This window comes from Chiloscyllium plagiosum, unplaced genomic scaffold, assembly GCF_037043375.1.
Source record: "Chiloscyllium plagiosum isolate Xiang-an unplaced genomic scaffold, Cpla_swu_hap1 HiC_scaffold_4, whole genome shotgun sequence".
In the NCBI taxonomy this organism is placed as follows: Eukaryota; Metazoa; Chordata; class Chondrichthyes; order Orectolobiformes; family Hemiscylliidae; genus Chiloscyllium; species Chiloscyllium plagiosum.
Genome location: NW_028270142.1, coordinates 8,903,765 through 8,922,567, shown reverse-complemented (window position 1 = coordinate 8,922,567; position 18,803 = coordinate 8,903,765). Strand labels below are relative to the sequence as shown.

The following is an 18,803-nucleotide window of genomic DNA, read 5'->3' as shown; positions in this document are numbered from 1 at the left end:
GCAGCAGAACCTTGATCAGCTGGGGAACTGTGCCAAGAAATGGCAAATGGAGTTTAATATAGGTAAGTGTGAGGTGTTGCATTTTGGAAAGTCAAGTGAAGGTTGGAGTTTCATGATGAATGATTTGGCCTTAAGGAGCATAAAGGGACCTTGGAGTTCAGGTGCACGGTTCTCTGAAAGTGGAGTCCCAGGTGGACAGGGCAGTAAAGAAGGCTTTTGGCACATTGGCCTTCATCCGTCAGGGCACTGAGTAAAGAAGTTGAGAAGTTATATTGCAGTTATATACAGGACGTTGGTGAGGCTGCACTTGGAGTATTGTGTTCAGCTTTGGTCACGTTGTTGTGAGAAGGGTGTTATTAAACTGGAAAGAGTGTCAAAGAAATATGCAAGGATGTTGCCAGGACTTAATGGTGTCAGTTATAGGGAGAGGTTGGACAAGCTAGGATTTTCTTTCTTTAGAACATAGGAGACTGAGGGGGAACCTTACAGGAGTCTATAAGATCATGACAGGCTTGGACAGGGGCAATGCACTCAGTCTTTCTCCTAGGGTTGGGGAATCGCATATGAGAGAGCATCAGTTCAAGGTTAGAGGGGAAAGAATAAAAGGGAACCTGAGGGGCAACGTTTTTACACAGAGGGTGGTACACATATGGAATGAGCTGCCAGTGGAAGTGGTTGAGGCGGGTACATTAACAACATTTAAAAGCCTTGTGGACAAATACATGGATAAGAAAGGATTAGACGGATATGGGCCAAGTGCAGGGAAATGGGGTTAGTGTGGATGGACATTTTGGTCAGCATGGACCAGTTTGGGCTGAAGGGCCTGTCTCTGTGCTGTAGGACTCTGTGACTCCCTATGTCTCTAATCTTCCCTGTTACAGGAAAACAACCACAGCCTATCCCATTGCCCCTCACTGTTCAGACCCAGGGCAGCATCTGACAAACTACCCAACATTGACTCAGGCACCAAAAACTGACAACGCCCTGTTGTTCCAACAAAATCTCCCTTCCTCAGATTTTTTAAATTGTCCATCCCTAGTTGCCCTTTTGTGAAGGTGGGGGGTGAGCTGCCTCTTGAACAGCTGCAGTCCATGTGCTGGAGCTTAGGGAGGGAATTCCAGGATTTTGACCCAACAACACTGAAGGGACAGCAATATATTTCCCAGTCAGGTTGGTGAGTGGCTTAAAGGGGAACATGAAGGTGGAGGTGTTCCCAAATATCTGCTGCCCTTATCCTTCCGGATAGAAGTGGCCATGGGTTTGGAAGGTGCTGTCTGAAGATCTTTGGCGAATTTCTGCAGTGCATTTTGTCGATAATACATTCTGCTAGGCAAAAGTGAGGACTGAAGATGCTGGAGATTAGAGGCGAGAGTATGGTGCTGGAAAAGCACAGCAGATCAGGCAGCATCCAAGGCGCAGGAAAATTGATGTTTCGGGCAAAAGCTCTTCATCATCACTCTGTTCCTGAGTGTCAGTGGTGGAGGCAGTGGATGTTTGTGGACACAGTGTCAACCAAGTGGACTGCTTTGTCCTGGTGTCAAGCTTCTTGAGTGTTGTTGGAGCTGCACCCGTCCAGTCAAGTAATGCGGATTCTATCACATTCCTGACTTGTGCCAAGTAGATGGTGGACAGGCTTTGGGGAGTCAAGAGGTGAGTTACTCGCTGTAGTATTCCGAGCCTCTGATTGGTCTTTTAGCCACTCTGTTTATGTAATGAGTCTAGTTGAGTTTCTGGTAGCGGCACGGTGGCTAGCACTGCTGCCTCACAGCACCAGAAACCTGGGTTCAATTTCCGACTCAGGCGACTGACTGTGTGGAGTTTGCACATTCTCCCCGTGTCTGCGTGGGTTTCCTCCGGGTGCTCCGGTTTCCTCCCACAGTCCAAAGATGTGCACGTCAGGTGAATTGGCCATGCTAGATTGCCTGTGGTGTTGGGTAGAGGGGTAAATGTAGGGGAATGGGTGGGTTGCGCTTCGGCGGGTCGGTGTGGACTTGTTGGGCCGAAGGGCCTGTTTCCACACTGTAAGTAATCTGTAAGTAATCTAATCTAATCAATAACCCCCAGGATGTTGATAGAAGGGGATTCAGTGATGGTAATATCATTGAATGCCAAGGGGCAGTGGTTAGATTGTCTCTGATCGGTGATGATCATTGCCTGGCAATTGTGTAGCGTGAATGTTACTGCCACTTGTCCACCCAAGCCTGGATATTGTGCAATCATCAGTGAACATCCCTACCTCTAATCTTATGATGGAGGGAAGGTGATTGATAAAGCAGCTAAAGACAGTTGGGTTGAGGACACTACCCTGAGGAACTCTTGTAGAGATGTCCTGGAGCTGAGATGACTGACTTCCAACTATCACAGCCATCTTCCTATGTGCCAGATATGACCCCCATCTGTAGAGAGAGTTCCTCAATTCCTATTGGCTCCAGTTTCGCTAGGGGTCCTTGATGTCACACTCAGTCGAATGCAGCCTTGATGTCCAGGGCTGCCCTCTCCCCTCCCCTCTGGAATTCAGCTCTTTTGTCCATGTTTGAACCAAGGCTATAATGAGGTCAGGAGCTGCGTGACCCTGGGGGAACCCAAACTGGGCATCATTGAGCAGGATATTGCTGAGCAAGTGCTGCTTGACAACACTGTTGATGACACCTTCCATCACATTCCTGATGACCGAGAGTAGACTGATGGGACGGGATTTAGCTGGGTTGAATTTGCCCTGCTTTTTTGTGAACAGGACACACCTGGGCAATACTCTACATTGTCAGGGAGATGTCAGTGTTGAAACTGTACTGAAAGAGCTTGGCTAAGGATGCAGTAAGTTCTGGAACACAAGTCTTGGGACGTTTGCCCAAATGTTGTCAGGGCCCTTTGCAGTATCCAATTCCAACAACAATCTATTGATATCATTTAGAGTGAACCAAATTAATCAGCAACTGGCATCTGTGATGCTGGGACCTCTGGAGGAAGCCAGGAAGGATCATCCAATTTGCACTTATGGCTGAAGATTCTTGTAAATTCCTCAGCCTTACCTTTTGCCCTGATGTGCTGGGCTCCCTATTGTGGAGAATGAGGACAAATTTGGAGCCTTTTCCTCCTTCGTTAATTGTCTACCACCATTCTCAACTGGATGGCAGGATTGCAGAGCGTGGTCTGATTTGTTGGTTGTGGAATCGTTTAGCTCTGTCTATCATTCATGCTCATTCCACTTGGCCTGAACGTAGTTTCAGCAGGTGGATAGCTCATCTTTTTTAATGTATGCCTGGTGTGGTTGTAATCTCCATTGAACCATGGTGATCCCCAGGTTTGATGGTAATGGTAGAGGAGGAGATATGCCAGGCCGTGAGGTAGCAGATTACATTGCAATGATGGATGCCCAGTCTTGAGTTGCTAGATCTGTTTTAAATCTGTCCCATTTAGCACGTGATAGTGCCTCACAACACAATGGAGGTTATTCTCAATGTGAAGGTGGGACTAAATCTCCACAAGGACTGTACAGTGGTCACTCTTACTGATACTCAAAATTATTGAGTTATGCAGCACGAAAACAAACCATTCAGTCCAACTCGTCTGTGCTGACCAGATATCCTGAACTATCTAGTCCCACTTGCCAGCATTTGGCCCATATCCCTCTAAACCCTTCTGATCCATATACCCAGCCTTTTACATGTAGTTGTACCAGCCTCCACCACTTCTTCTAGCAGCTCATTCCATACACGCACCACCCTCTACGTGAAAAAGTTGTCCCTCTCACTTTTAAATCTTTCCCCTCTCACTTTAAACCTTTACCCTACCCTGGGGTAAAAGACCTTGTCTATTCATACTGTCCCGGACAGATACATCCACAGCTGGCAGTTTGGTGAGGATGAGGTCAAGTATGCTTTGCCCTCACCAACTGCTGCAGAGCCAGACTAGCAACAATGTCCATTAGGACTTGACCTGTTAAGTCTGAGGTGGTGTAAACATAGCTTTTTAAAAAATAGTTCATGGGATATAGGCATCACTGGCTAGGCCAGCAGTTATTGCCCATCCCTGATTGCCTAGAGGGCAGTTAAGAGCCAACCACATTTCTGTGGGTCTGGAGTCACATGTAGGTCAGATCAAGTAAGTATGCAGTTTCCTTCACTGAAGGGCATTAGTCACCCAGATGGGTTTTGCCTGACAATTGATTCATGGTCATTGTTAGACTTCCAGATTTTTATCAAATTCAAGATCCACTATCTGCCCTGGCAGGATTCAAACCTGGGTCCCCAGAACATTACTTGAGTCTCCAGATTAACATTCGAGTGATAACACCACTCCGCCATTGCCTCCCCCATACTGGATAGTGGAGTGTGATATGCCGGAGTTCTGATGTGACGCATGAAGTCACGAAGGGCCGATATGCACATGCTGGAACTGAATTGTGTGATGCACCCTGAGAACATACCATGGATCATCAAGTCTAATCTCTCATTTGAAAAACACAGAATCTGTGGTTGTTATAACTGATGAATATATAGATTATTTTTCAAAGAACTGAAATGAAGTGGAGCAAGAAAGCAGTTTCAACTCAAAAATCTATTATTTGAGAATATGTACATTAAATGACCCAGCCATACAGTTCGCTGATGGACAGATATCCCATTGCTTTGAGGGAGAAAGAGTCCTCCATATCTCACCCTCAAACAGCAGACTCTTATTTTGAAATTGGGCTGTAGCTGTTACCGAAGATCATCTCAGTATCTACCCTCTCAAACCCAGTCAGAATCTTATCTGTCCTTCTAAAGTAAAATGAATACAGGCCCAACCTGATCAGCCTTTCCTCATAAACCTTTAAGTCCAGGGATGAGCCTAGTGAATGTTTTCTGAACTGCCGGCAATACAAATGGGTGCCTCACCAGTAAGGTGACCAAAACTGCACACAATATCCTTCGTATAATCTCACTAATGCCCTTATGTTTGGCTACACTTTCCTCTATATACCATTTTTTCTGCGCTCTCACATAACTTATCTATACACTTTGTGGACTCTCCACAACCTACTCACCCACTTGCTTTCCAATCTCTCTCTAAATCATCTGCTTCATCAGAAACCTAACGCAGATATGATCGAAGATACAGAGATCCAAGGTGTAATGTAGTGATAAAGTAACGTGTGCTTAAAAACTACACAATAAGCTGGACAAGCATTTAACATTTTTTGAGTAAGTTACCTGAGAACAGAAATAATTAGATTAGATTAGATTACTTTTTTTTTACTTTTTTTTAGATTACTTTAGATTACTTTACTTTACTTTACTTTAGATTACTTTTACTTTTTTTTTAGATTACTTTTACTTTTTTTTTACTTTTTTTTTAGATTAGATTAGATTACTTTTTTTACAGTGTGGAAACAGGCCCTTCGGCCCAATAAGTCCACACCGACCCGCCGAAGCGTAACCCACCCATACCCCTAACCTAACACTAGGGGCAATTTAGCATGGCCAATTCACCTGACCCTGCACATCTTTGGACTGTGGGAGGAAACCGGAGCACCCGGAGGAAACCCACGCAGACACGGGGAGAACGTGCAAACTCCACACAGTCAGTCGCCTGAGTCGGGAATTGAACCCGGGTCTCTGGCGCTGCGAGGCAGCAGTGCTAACCACTGTGCCACCGTGCCGCCCACAAAATAATGTGGAGAAATAAATAATGCAAGATTATTGCTAGATATACAAATAAAATGCACTGCAAATTTAACTTTTACCCATTCATGTGCAGCTAATAATCTAATATCAACTTGAACCCTTCCAAGTCTGTTTTGATTCAGCCCCCCCATACCCCCCTTGCTACCTCTCCCTCAGTGTTCAAACCATCCTCATAGATGCCTGCACACTGAGGTGGCAGTATATAGCAGCAAATTGACAACGGCGTCCCCAGGATGGGGGAGGGGGCAACAAAGCATGCTGATAACCCACCCACGACTGAGAACCCTGAGGGAATAACATTGGCTCCAAGTGGCTCATGACGCAGAGTTAGAATTTGTTTTTATTAGCAAGTGTACTCAAATACAGAAGTACAGGAGTACAGTGAGAAATCGACAATGCCTCATGGGCCCATCTTAGTTACAAAGTATCTCAGAACTAATCTTCGGTGCAAAAACAGGAATAAAGAAGAAAAAGGTTACATTCCCTGACAGTGATTCATTGTATAAGTTAGGAACGAGACATTGTTAAAAGGATAAACATTACAAGACTAACAAAGTGCCAGTGCTGTCCCTGCTCATGTACTTCCACAGTGCAGCATCCAAAAGGAGCAGCCTAGAGGGAAATCAGTTAAAGCACAGCAAGTGTTGTATACAGTTCACAGCAAAACGTCTTTCAAAAGAGCTTTCCAGTTTAGCGGGCTGACAGTTAGGAAAAACAGAGGGAGAACAATTAAGTGAAGCTCTGCTGCCAAAGGATTTCTAACGTAACTGCATTGTATCTACACAAACCCTTCCACCCACCCTAACCACATGAGGACTAACCCCTCCCTTACTGAGCTCTTTCAGCACCATCTCCAGGTGCTGCTTCAGGCACCGTCTTGGGTTCATGCCATGCATTTTCTTCCTGTTGTGTCTCCCGTAAAAGAACATGCGTAAGTCTGAGTCTCGTGCAATGGCCTTCATGGTACAGCAGTCGAGAGTGTGGGGCTGGAAAAGCACAGCAGGTCAGGCAGCATCCGAGGAGCAGGAGAATCAACGTTGCTGGCATAAGCCCTTCATCAGGAATGTGACTTGTGGGTTGGGGCTGAGAGGTAAATGGGAGGGGGAGGGTGGACCCGTCCATCACTGTCCCCTCTGATCTATCATCTTCCTGCTCACCTTCATCCACCTATCACTTTCCCAGCTACGTCCCCCAAACCCCAGCCCCCCTTCATGATACAGCAGCACTGTTGCAAAGTCTGTTTGAAAGACAAAACCTCTGAATCCAGCAGGCTCTTTGCTCAATGCTACACAGACAGAATAGCAAGTTTTGAGAAGATTTATAGCTCAAGATGAGGTTCTGGATGTAGGTTTGCTCGCTGAGCTGGAAGGTTCATTTTCAGATGTTTCGTCACCAGACTAGGTAACATCATCAGAACAGGAAATGATATCACCACAAGTAATGACATCACCAACTCAAGGAAACCCAAACTCATAAATAGAAAGTAGGCTATATCACCAGTGCTTCATCCAGAAGCTCACTGATGATGTTACCTAGTACGGTGATGAAACATTTGAGAATGAACCTTCCAGCTCAGCGAGCAAACCTACATCCACAAACAGATTACTTTGTTTTTCATTGGTTTGGGCAAGGACAATTCTGTTTAAATATTTATCCCATAACTTAATGGGCAGCACGGTGGCACAGTGGTTAGCACTGCTGTCTCACAGTGCCAGAGACCTGGGTTCAATTCCCGCCTCAGGCGACTGTCTGTGTAGAGTTTGCACATTCTCCCCATGTCTGTGTCGGTTTCCTCCCACAGTCCAAAAATGTGCAGACTAGGCGAATTGGCCATGCTAAATTGACCGTAGTGTTAGGTGTAGGGGAATGGGTCTGAGTGGGTTGTGCTTTGATAGGTCGGTGTGGACTTGTTGGGCCAAAGGGCCTGTTTCCACACTGCAAGTAAGTAGTCTAATCTTGATATGCAAAAGCCTTTTGAGGATGAGCATGTCTTTTGACAGTATCTAGACCCACCAGAACTAGCAGGCATTTAGAATGGACATGACCCGAACCTATCTGATTTATGAAACAATAATGATCCTCTGAGGTGCTTTTCCCCAAAACCAAGATGATCTTATATGCTTAGAGAAGGAAGTTAATGTGCTGAACAGAATCATTGATATGTTTCAGTCTCTGAGAGTTGCTATCTAACAAGAATGCAAGAGAAAGATATTATTAACTGAGATAGGGTTCAGAAGAATTGCACCAGGATGTTGCAGGGTATGGAAGGTTTGAATTATAAAGAAAGGCTGGATAGGTTGGGACTTTTTTTCACTGGAGCATAGGAAGTTGAGGCATGACCTTTTCAAAGTTTATAAAATTATGAGAGGTATGGATAGGGTTAATGGTAGGTGCTTGGGATTTCAAGTTGGGGCCCCTCCCCCAAGTCCCTCCTCCCTACCTTTTATCTTAGCCTGCTTGGCACACTTTCCTCATTCCTGAAGAAGGGCTCATGCCCGAAACGTCGATTCTCCTGTTCCTTGAATGCTGCCTGACCTGCTGTGCTTTTCCAGCAACACATTTTCATTTCAAGATGAGGGTCATACATTTAAGCTGACACCAGAGAGATTTTAAAAAGATATGGGGGGCAAATTTATTTAACTGCAGGTTCACTTGTGAATGAACATCCTGAGGAAGTGATGGATGATGGGAACCAGTATCCTTGGGGGGAGGTTTGCTAGTGCTCTTGGGGGGGGTTTAAACTAACTCGGCAGGGGCATGGGAACCCAGATTGTAGCTTCAGGGTGCAGGGCCTGGAGTGTAGGGAGGTGAGAAACATGGCATCAATTTCCAAGGAGGGTGCCTGTAAACAGGGAAGTGGCTTGAAGTGTGTATACTTCAATGCAAGAAGTATACAAAATAAGGTAGGTGAACTTGCAGCGTGGGTTGGTACCTGGGACTTCGATGTTGTGGCTATTACGGAGACATGGCTAGAACAGGGACAGGATTGGCTGTTGCAGGTTCCGGGATTTAAATGTTTTAGTAGGGTCAGAGGTGGGGGTAAAAGAGGGGGAGGTGTGGCATTGCTTGTCAAAGATAGTATTACAGCGGTGGAAAGGACGATGGATGAGGACTTGCCATCTGAGGTAGTTTGGGCTGAGGTTAGGAATAGGAAAGGTGAGGTCACCCTGTTAGGAGTCTTTTACAGGCCTCCTAATAGTCCTAGAATCATTGAAGAAAGGATTGGGAAGGTGATTCAGGAGATGAGTGACAGTAATAGGGTGGTTGTTATGGGGGACTTTAACTTTCCTGATATTGATTGGGAAAGCTATAGCTCAAGTTCGTTAGATGGGTCAGTGTTTGTTCAATGTGTGCAGGAGAGTTTCCTGACACAATATGTAGACAGGCCAACAAGAGGTGAGGCCATACTGGATTTGGTTCTGGGTAACGAACCAGGCCAGGTGTTAGAATTAGAGGTAGGTGAGCACTTTGGGGATAGTGACCATAATTCGGTGATTTTTACACTCGTGATGGAGAGGGATAAGTGTGTACTACAGGGCAAGAATTATAGCTGGGGTAAGGGAAATTATGATGCGGTGAGGCATGACTTAGGATGTGTGGCTTGGAAAAGTAGACTCCAAGGCAAGAGTGTAAATGATATGTGGAACTTGTTCAAGGGGCAACTATTGAGTGTCCTTGATAATTATGTACCTGTCAGGCAGGAAGGAAAGGGTCGTGCGAGGGAGCCGTGGTTTAATAAGGAATTGGAATCCCTTGTTAAATGGAAGAGGGCGGCCTATCTCAAGATGAGACGTGAAGGTTCAATTGGGGCGATTGAGAGTTATAGGGTAGCCAGGAAGGACCTGAAGAGAGAGCTAAAAGCAGCAAGGAGGGGACATGAAAGGTCCTTGGTAGATAGGATTAGGGAAAACCCTAAGGCTTTCTATAGGTATGTTAGGAATAAAAGAATGACTAGGGTAGGAATAGGTCCAGTCAAGGATAGTAGGGGGAAGTTGCGTGTGGAGGCGGAAGAGATTGGGGAGACACTGAATGAATACTTTTCTTCAGTATTCACTCAGGAACAGGGCATTGTTGTCGATGAGAATACTGAGGCACAAATAAGTAGAATGGATGGCTTTGAGGTATGTAGAGAAGAGGTGTTGGAAATCCTGGAAAAGGTGAAAATAGATAAGTCCCCTGGGCCTGATGGCATTTATCCTAGGATTCTCTGGGAAGCAAGGGAGGAGATTGCAGAGCCATTGGCCTTGATTTTTATGTCCTCTTTGTCTACAGGAGTAGTCCCAGAAGACTGGAGGATAGCAAATGTGGTTCCCTTGTTCAAAAAGGGGAGTAGGGATAGCCCTAGTAACTATAGGCCGGTGAGTCTCACTTCTGTTGTGGGCAAAGTCTTAGAGAGAATTGTAAGGGATAGGATTTATGCACATCTGGATAGGAATAATGTGATCAAGGATAGTCAGCATGGTTTTGTGAAGGGCAGGTCGTGCCTCACAAACCTTATTGAATTCTTTGAAAAGGTGACGAAGGAGGTTGATGAGGGGAAAGCGGTAGATGTGGTATATATGGATTTTAGTAAGGCGTTTGATAAGGTTCCCCATGGTAGGCTACTGCAGAAAATACGGAGATATGGCATTGAGGGTGAGTTGGAGGTTTGGATTAGGAATTGGCTGGATGGAAGAAGACAGAGGGTAGTAGTTGATGGCAAAGTTTCTTCATGGAGTGCCGTCACTAGCGGTGTTCCGCAAGGATCTGTTTTGGGACCATTGCTGTTTGTCATTTTTATAAATGACCTGGAAGAGGGGTTAGAAGGTTGGGTGAGCAAGTTTGCGGATGATACGAAAGTCGGAGGAGTTGTTGACAGTGAGGAAGCATGTGGCAGGTTACAGCAGGATATAGAGAAGCTGCAGAGCTGGGCAGAAAGGTGGCAGATGGAATTCAATGTAGCTAAGTGCGAGGTGATTCACTTTGGGAAGAATAACAAAAAGATGGGGTACTGGGCTAATGGTCGGATACTTGGTAGTGTGGATGAGCAGAGGGATCTTGGTGTCCATGTACACAGATCTCTGAAAGTTGCCACCCAGGTAGATAGTGCGGTGAGGAAGGCATATGGAGTACTGGCTTTTATTGGTAGAGGAATTGAGTTCCGGAGTCCTGAGGTCATGATGCAGTTGTATAAGACTCTGGTACGGCCGCATCTGGAATATTGTGTGCAGTTTTGGTCGCCATACTATAGGAAGGATGTGGAGGCATTGGAACGGGTGCAGAGGAGGTTTACCAGGATGTTGCCTGGTATGGAAGGAAAATCGTATGAGGAAAGACTGAGGCACTTGGGGCTGTTTTCACTAGAGAAAAGAAGGTTTAGGGGTGACTTGATTGAGGTGTACAAGATGATTAGGGGGTTAGATAGGGTCGACAGTATGAACCTTTTCCCGCGTATTGAGTCGGGTATTACAAGGGGGCATAGCTTTAAATTAAGGGGGGGTAGATATAGGACTGATGTTAGGGGTAGGTTCTTCACTCAGCGAGTCGTTAGTTCATGGAATGCCCTGCCAGTAACAGTGGTGGACTCTCCATCTTTATGGGCATTTAAGAGGGCATTGGATAGGTATATGGAGGATAGTGGGTTAGTGTAGTTTAGGTGGGCTTGGATCGGCGCAACATCGAGGGCCCAAGGGCCTGTACTGCGCTGTATTCTTCTATGTTCTATGTTCTATGTTCTAATTACAATATTTAAAAGACATTTAGATAAGTACTTGAATAGGCAAAGTTTGGAGGGATATGGGCCAGGTGCAGGCAGGTGGGACGAGTTTAGTTTGGGATTATGGTCAGCATGGACTGGTTGGACCGAAGGGTCTGTTTCCATGCTGTCTGACTCTCTGACTCAATAACTCATCACCCCAGCTGAGATCAGGTGATTCCATCAAACGAATCTTTGACCTTTCCAGCTGTGCATCTCATTGCCATGTGGTTTCCTTTACCCCTTTGAGAATTGGCAATATTCTTTAATAGAATTTAAATCATTTTCTTGTGCCAGCATTATAGAAATCTAATTACTTTGGAGAGTTCCTTCAGCATTTAAGAGCAGTATTAAAATTCAAAGGGGACACAAATGATTTCCTCCATGTATTATGAGTGAAGTCATTTTTCATCTACAGAAAATATACTTCCAATTTCCAACACATTGCTGAAGGAGAAGCCATCCAAAATGTAATTTCAGTACATTCTTAATGATATGCCGAGAGGATTGAGTTAATTCCTTCACTGACAGTAGGAAATGTTTGAGCCCTTTAGTGCCAGATTTTGTTTTTGTTATGCTTTTGTTAATTGGATTGCAGCTTCTACAGAATTCTATGTGAAGGATTGGCTGTCGATTTTTGCAGCCACAGGCCCTACAACCCTGTGGTCAATCAATGACACTTGCACTTTTACACCATGCAAGTATAAACCACATTGCCCAAAGGCGGGTCTGTCAGGGTCAATAGACAACCATCCCAGTGGGTAGCAGAATCATACAGTTTTCATGGTCCTCGTGTTTACTGTCGGAATTGCAAGACGCTACAATTTAGTTTCGAGAGTAAAGATCAATCCACATTTTGACAGACTCGGAAAAGTAATTTGATTACATAAACTAATTAAGTAATGAGTGTGTCTTTTTATTTTGCGTTTTTATAAACATGGGAACTGAAATGAGAAAGAGCTGTTTTAAAATCCAATGACTCCTGCTCTGAGAAGTAAGCCAGCGTCCATTGTAGGCATTGTGTAGACAATGGCATGGCCCAGCAGCTGCGACAGCTTGATTTGCCATCTGGAGTTAAAGAGAGATAATTGATGCAGCTTTTGCTGGCAACAGGAGTTGATTGGTCCATAGACTGGTGTCCAATTATCACCAACTATGTGATTAATTCTCAGAGACCTGAACAGCTTGGGACTGGAGAAACTATAGAGAAGAGATTTATAGAGCGAAAGAAATAGAGATTGATAATAGAACGAGATTGAGATAGAGCAAGAGATAGAGTGAGCAATAGAGAGATAGACTTGGAGATAGAGAAGGATAATGAAGAATACTGAAGGATAGAGAGATAGAGATAAGGATAGAGAGAGAGAGAAGGGCAGTAGAGAGATAGAAATATGGAGACGGAACGAGATAGGGAGAGAGACAGAGAGAGAAATTATAGGGAGAGATACAAACAGTGAGAGATAGATCAACACATTTATCAAGAGATAAAAAAGAGAGATGTTGTTTTGTTCTTTTCCAGCTCAGGAACATTCTGTCTGTTCTCTGCAGTCGAACCTCACATAACCTGAAGAAAGCCAGTTTAGCAACACTGTAACAATTGCTTTCAGCTGTGACTTTTACTTGATTTGTTTGAGATTATTTAGAAGGAAACCAACCCCCACATTGTGTTTCTCATTAACCAGTGGAAGCATCCAGAGAAGGATGAGTGAAACAACATGTTGGCCAGCAGAAGAGTCATCGGTATAATTTCAGAGCAGAAAAACTCCCAAACTCTCTTTCCAGTTTTTCACTCAGCTGCAACCTATTATGTGTAATTCTGCTTGTTTGTCTCTATAAAGGGAGTGTTTATGAAGGGGATTTAATTAGCAGTATCATATGCTGATGGTTGAAAATTGTTCATCTACAGGTAAACTCTAATTACTTGGAATAAATAGTGATTGTTGTTTAGTACAGAAACCTGGTCCATGTTTCCAATCACTCTGGGTCTGAAAATGAGGAATTTTGTACTTTATAAAATCTTTAGCATTTGTGATGACTTCAGGAGTAGAGTAGTTCATGTTTATTACAGTGAGTCCTAGCATTTCAAAGAAATAGCCACATTCAAAACTGACACATAATATGCAGTCTCTGTATTTAGCTATAAATAAAACCTCCTGCAAATTCATTCACAGCATAAAAAAATTGTAGGCTAGGCCTGTGGATCCAGAATCACGCACACTAAATAAGGTAAAGATGGCAGAATTTCTTCCTTAAAGGGTTTTAAGGGTTAAAAACACATCAGATGGGTTTTTATGACAATTAACATTGGTCATTGAATTCAAATTTCACCATGTACCCATATTAAACTAACCTGGCATTTGACATTACTAATCAGAACAATACCATAACACCACTGGCTCCCCTGAAATAATGCAGCAGTTATAACTTATTCAAATCTTTTTGGAAAATATTTACTGATTCAAGAGAATAAAAATACTCCAGTCTTGCTGGCTTTGCTATGATAAAACACATGAAGTAAAGCACATTTAGATTTCCGCAAAGGAATTCTGAAGGAGCACAAATTAAATAATAGGTACAAGAAATGGATTTTTTTTTAAAAAGCAGACGATAAACATTATCCCTCCAACCAACAAAGGAACCTGCAGCTTTTCATAGTTAATACCAAATGTTACCTTGGAAACTTCGTCTTGGCATTAACTTCTTGGTTTGTTCAAATGCTTTTGCCACCAGTGGTCCCTTCAGAAGGTTACTGACTGCATCCACCTGTTGGGATCAAAGCAGTATTCCTCACAGACTGAACAAACCCCTGACCTGAAATAGGACCGGCCTGTAATGTAATGGATCTGAAGTGTTATCTTCTAATCTGGTCCTTTACTTGAAAGATTCAAAGTGTTCAGGATATTGCACCAGCGCTCAGTAGCAGCCATGTGTCCCAACTGCAAGGTGCACTGCAGAACTTTGCCAAAGATTCCTCGTCAGCACTTTCCAAACCCATGCGCACTTCTGTGTAGAAAGACAAGGATAGCAAGTACATGGGAATATCCCCACCTACAAGTACCCCTCCAAAACACTCACCACCCTGACTTGGAAATATATCACCATCCCTTCACTGTCACTGGGTCAAAATCCTGCAATTCCCTCCCTAAGGGCATTGTGGGTCAACACACAGCACGTGGACTACAGCGGTTCAAGAAGGCATCTCACTCCCACCTTCTCAAGGGCAACTAGGGACGGACAGTAAATGTTGGACCAGCCAGCACCACCCATGTCTCACAGGTAATTTAAAAAAAAATAAAATCTCCTGACTTGATGATGTGGAGGTGCTGGTGTTGGACTGAGGTGGACAAAGTCAAAAGTCACATAACACCAGGTTATATTCCAACACAAGCTTTCAGCTGATGAAGGAGCAGTGCTCTGAAAGCTTGTGATTTCAAGTAAACCTGTTGGATTATACCCTGGTGTTGTGTGATTTTTGGCTTGAAATCGGACTAGTCTGTAACATAATGGATCTGAAGTGTTACCTTATAAAACATCCATAGAGTCATAGAGTCATGGAGGGGTACAGCATACAGGGGTACAGGGGTATAGATCCTTTGGTCCAACTCATCCATGCCGACTTGATATCGTAAATTAATTGAGTCCCATTTGCCAGCATTTGACCTATATCCCTCTAAACGCTTCCTATTCATATAACCATCCAGATGCCTATTAAATGTTGTAATTGTACCAGCCTCCACCACTTCCTGTGGCAGCTCATTCCATTCACGCACCACCCTCTGTGTGAAAGGTTGCCCCTTAGGTCTCTTTTAAAGCTTTCCCCTCTCACACTAAACCTGTGCTCTATAATTCTGGACTCCCTCACCCCAAGGAAAATACTTTGTCTATTTACTCTATCCATGCCCCTCATGATTTTATAAACCTCTATGAGGTCCTTGAAAGTGGAGTCGCAGGTAGATAGGATAGTGAAGAAGGCATTTGGTATGCTTTCCTTTATTGGTCAGAGTATTGAGTACAGGAGTTGGGAGGTCATGTTGCGGCTGTACAGGACATTGGTTAGGCCACTTTTGGAATATTGAGTTCAATTCTGATCTCCCTCCTGTTGGAAGGATGTTGTGAAACTTGAAAGGGTTCAGAAAAGATTTACAAGAATGTTGCCAGAGTTGGAGAGTTTGAGCTACAGGGAGAGGCTGAACAGGCTGGGGCTGTTTTAACTGGAGCGTTAGAGGCTGAGGGGTGACCTTATCTTTTAACTTAGTGAGTTCAAACCCAAAATATTTGTAATTTTGCACCAATGGGGAGAAAGCCTGACCTCAGTAGAGGTTCTCTGGTCAACACAACTCAGTCAATGGTCTGAGAAGCCATGATCAGGGTGAACAGAGAATCAAAAGTGGAATTATACCATACCCTCTTCCCACTTCATCAATGGACTGATTTTAAATATGCATCTTCCAGAGTATTCTACACCATTACCTTGGCCAAACACAACCTCCCTGGTTTCACTTCCACCTCTTCATTGTCCTAGATGTGGATTATTTCCCTCCAGTACAGTTGGTATGGAGGTGATGGATGTAGCAGGAAAACTTATGGGTGCTAGGCCTACCTGGCACAAAATGAACTTTGGCCTCTGCCCACTTGCTTAGCATAGAAAGATAGAAAATAGGTGCAGGAGTAGGCCATTCGGCCCTTTGAGCCTGCACCACCATTCAGTATGAGCATGATTGACCATGAAATCTCAGTATCCCATTCCCGTTTTCTCTCCATCCTCCTTGATCCCTTTAGTCACAAAGGCCATGTCCAGCTCCCTCTTGAATGTATCTAATGAACTGGCCCCAACAGCTTCCTGTGGGAGAGAATTTCACAGGTTCACAACTCTCTGAGTGAAGAAATCCTTCCTCATCTCAGCCCTGAATGGCTTACCCCTTATTCTTAGACTGTGACCCCTTGTTCTGGACTTCCCCAACCCTTGGGAACATTCTTCCCATATCTAGCCTGCCCGGTCCCACCAGGATTTTATATGTTTCGATGAGATTCCCCTGACTCTTCTCAATTCCAGTGAATACAAGTCCAATCAATCCAGTCTTTCGTCATATGTCACCTCTGCCATCCAGGGAATGACCTTGGAAAGTAAACAGATCACCAGTAGCTTCTCTCCCAGTTTCGTCATCACACTTGGAATGCTGGTTTCTGACCCAAATATGACATTGAAAAGGCTTTGAGGGTGAGTGAGTGAGTGTGAGAGTGTGTGAGTGTAAGAGAGTGTCAGTGTGAGTGTGTGTGAGAACGAGTGAGTGTGAGTATGTGCGAGAGTGTGAGACAGTATGTGAGAGAAGGTGTGAGAGGTGTGAGAGAGGGTGTGAGAGAGGGTTTGAGATATGGTGTGAGAGAAAGTGTGAGAGAGGGTGTGAGAGGGTGTGAGAGATGGTGTGAATGAGAGAAAGTGAGAGAGAGGGTGTGTGAGTGGGTGTGTGAGAGTGCATGAGTGAGTGAGTGAGAGAGTGAATGAGTGTGAGAGTGCGTGTAAGAGTGAGTACGTGTGAGAGTGAGTGTGTGCAAGTGTGTGTGTGTGAGAGAAAGAATGTCTGATTATGTGAGTGAGAGCTGTGTGTGTGTGAGTGTGAGAGTGAGAGAGAGTGTGTGTATGTGTTGGTGAGTATGTGTATGTGAAAGTGTGTGTGAATGAGAGTGTGTATGCGTGTGTGTGACTGTTGGTGAGAATGTGTTTGTATGTGAGTGAGAGAGTGTGTGTGTGTGAATGAGAGAGAGTGTGTGAGTGCATGTGTGTGTCTGTGCGTGCAAGTGAGAGAATGAGTGTGTGCATGTGAATGAGTGTGTGCGTGTGAATGAGAGAGAGTGTGTACATGCGTGTGCGTGTGAATGAGAGTGTGTGTGCATGTGTATGAGAGAGAGTGTGTGTGTGCGTCTGAATGAGAAAGAGTGTGTGCGTGAATGAGAGAGAGTGTGTGTGTAAGAGAATGTGTGAGTGTGACTGTGTGTATGAGTGATTGTATGTGTGAGTGATTATGTGAGTGAGAGAACGTGTGTGTGTGAGTGCTTGTGTGTGAGAGAATGTGTGTGTGAGTGATTGTGTGAGTGAGAGAATGTGTGTGTGAAGAACACAAAAGAACTAATGGCCTGAAGTGCATCTACTTTAATGCAAGGAGTATAGTGTGTAAGGCAGATGAACTTAGGGCTTGGATCAGTGCCTGGGAGAATGACGTTATTGCAATCACAGAAACTTGGTTGAAGGGAGGACATGATTGACAATTAAATGATCCAGGATATAGATGCTTCAGGCAGGACAGGGAGGGAAGTAAAAGGGGGAGTGGAGTTGCATTGCTGGTCAGGGACAATAGCATGGCTGTGCTAAAGGAGAACATTATGGCGGTCTTGGGTAGTGAGGCATTATGGGTGGAGCTGAGAAATAAGAAAGGTGCAGTTTCATTGTTGGGGCTGTATTACAGACCTCCCAACAGTGAGGTATGATCAGGGTGAACAGAAAATCAAAAGTGGAATAGGTAAACAGATTATTGAAAGATATAGAGGCAATAGGATAGTGGTGATGAGACATTGACTGGGATACACTTAGCATCAGAAGTCTGGATGGGGTAGAATTTGTAAGAAGTGTCCAGGAGAGTTTTCCAGAGCAGTATGTCAATAGTCTGACGAGGGAAGGGGCCATATTGGACCTGGTACTGGGGAACGAGGCAGGACAGGTGGTAGAAGTTGCGATGGGGGATTTCTTTGGGAACAGTGACCACAATTCTGTAAGTTTTAGAATACTCAAGGGCAAAGGTGAGAGTGGTCCTAAGGGAAGAGTACGAAACTGGGCCAAGGCCAATTATATCAAAAATTAGGCAGGAGCTGGGAAACGTGGATTGGGGGCAGCTATTTGAAGGGATGTCCACATTTGTTATGTGGGTGGCTTTCAAAGATAGGTTAAAGACAGTGCAAGATAGGCCTGTCCCTTTGAAGACAAAGAATTGGAAAGGCAAGATTTGTGAACCGTGGATGACAGGAGAAATTGTACGATGAGCCAAGAGGAAAAGGGAAACGTACATAAGGCATCTAAGAACAGAACGGGCCCTGGAGGAATATTGGAAGAGTAGGACCAGTCTTAAATGAGGAATCAAGGAGGATAAAAGGGGTCATGAAATAGCTTTAGCGAGCAGAATTAAGGAGAATCCCAAAGCATTTTATTCTTATATAAGAAGCAAGTGGGTAACTAGAGAAAGGATTGGTCCACTAAAGAATAATGAAGGAAGGCTGTGTGTCGAACCTGAGAGAATGGGTGAGATTCTGAATGACTACTTTGCATCAGTGTTCACTGAGAAGAGGAATATGATGAATGTTGAGATCAGAGATCAAGGTTTGATTAGTCTGGATCACGTTTACATAAGTAGGGA

General features: G+C 44.3%; 1 protein-coding gene across 2 annotated transcripts in view; it reads right to left on the bottom strand.

Annotated features, from left to right (window-relative positions):
* Positions 1-18,803, bottom strand: part of prex2 (phosphatidylinositol-3,4,5-trisphosphate-dependent Rac exchange factor 2) — a 420,366-nt gene that overhangs the window by 134,716 nt on the left and 266,847 nt on the right. For both annotated transcript variants that reach the window (XM_043689238.2, XM_043689237.2), the window contains exon 29: positions 14,073-14,163. In XM_043689238.2, the coding sequence (XP_043545173.2) occupies positions 14,073-14,163 (91 nt within the window). The remainder of the gene's footprint in view (positions 1-14,072; positions 14,164-18,803) is intronic.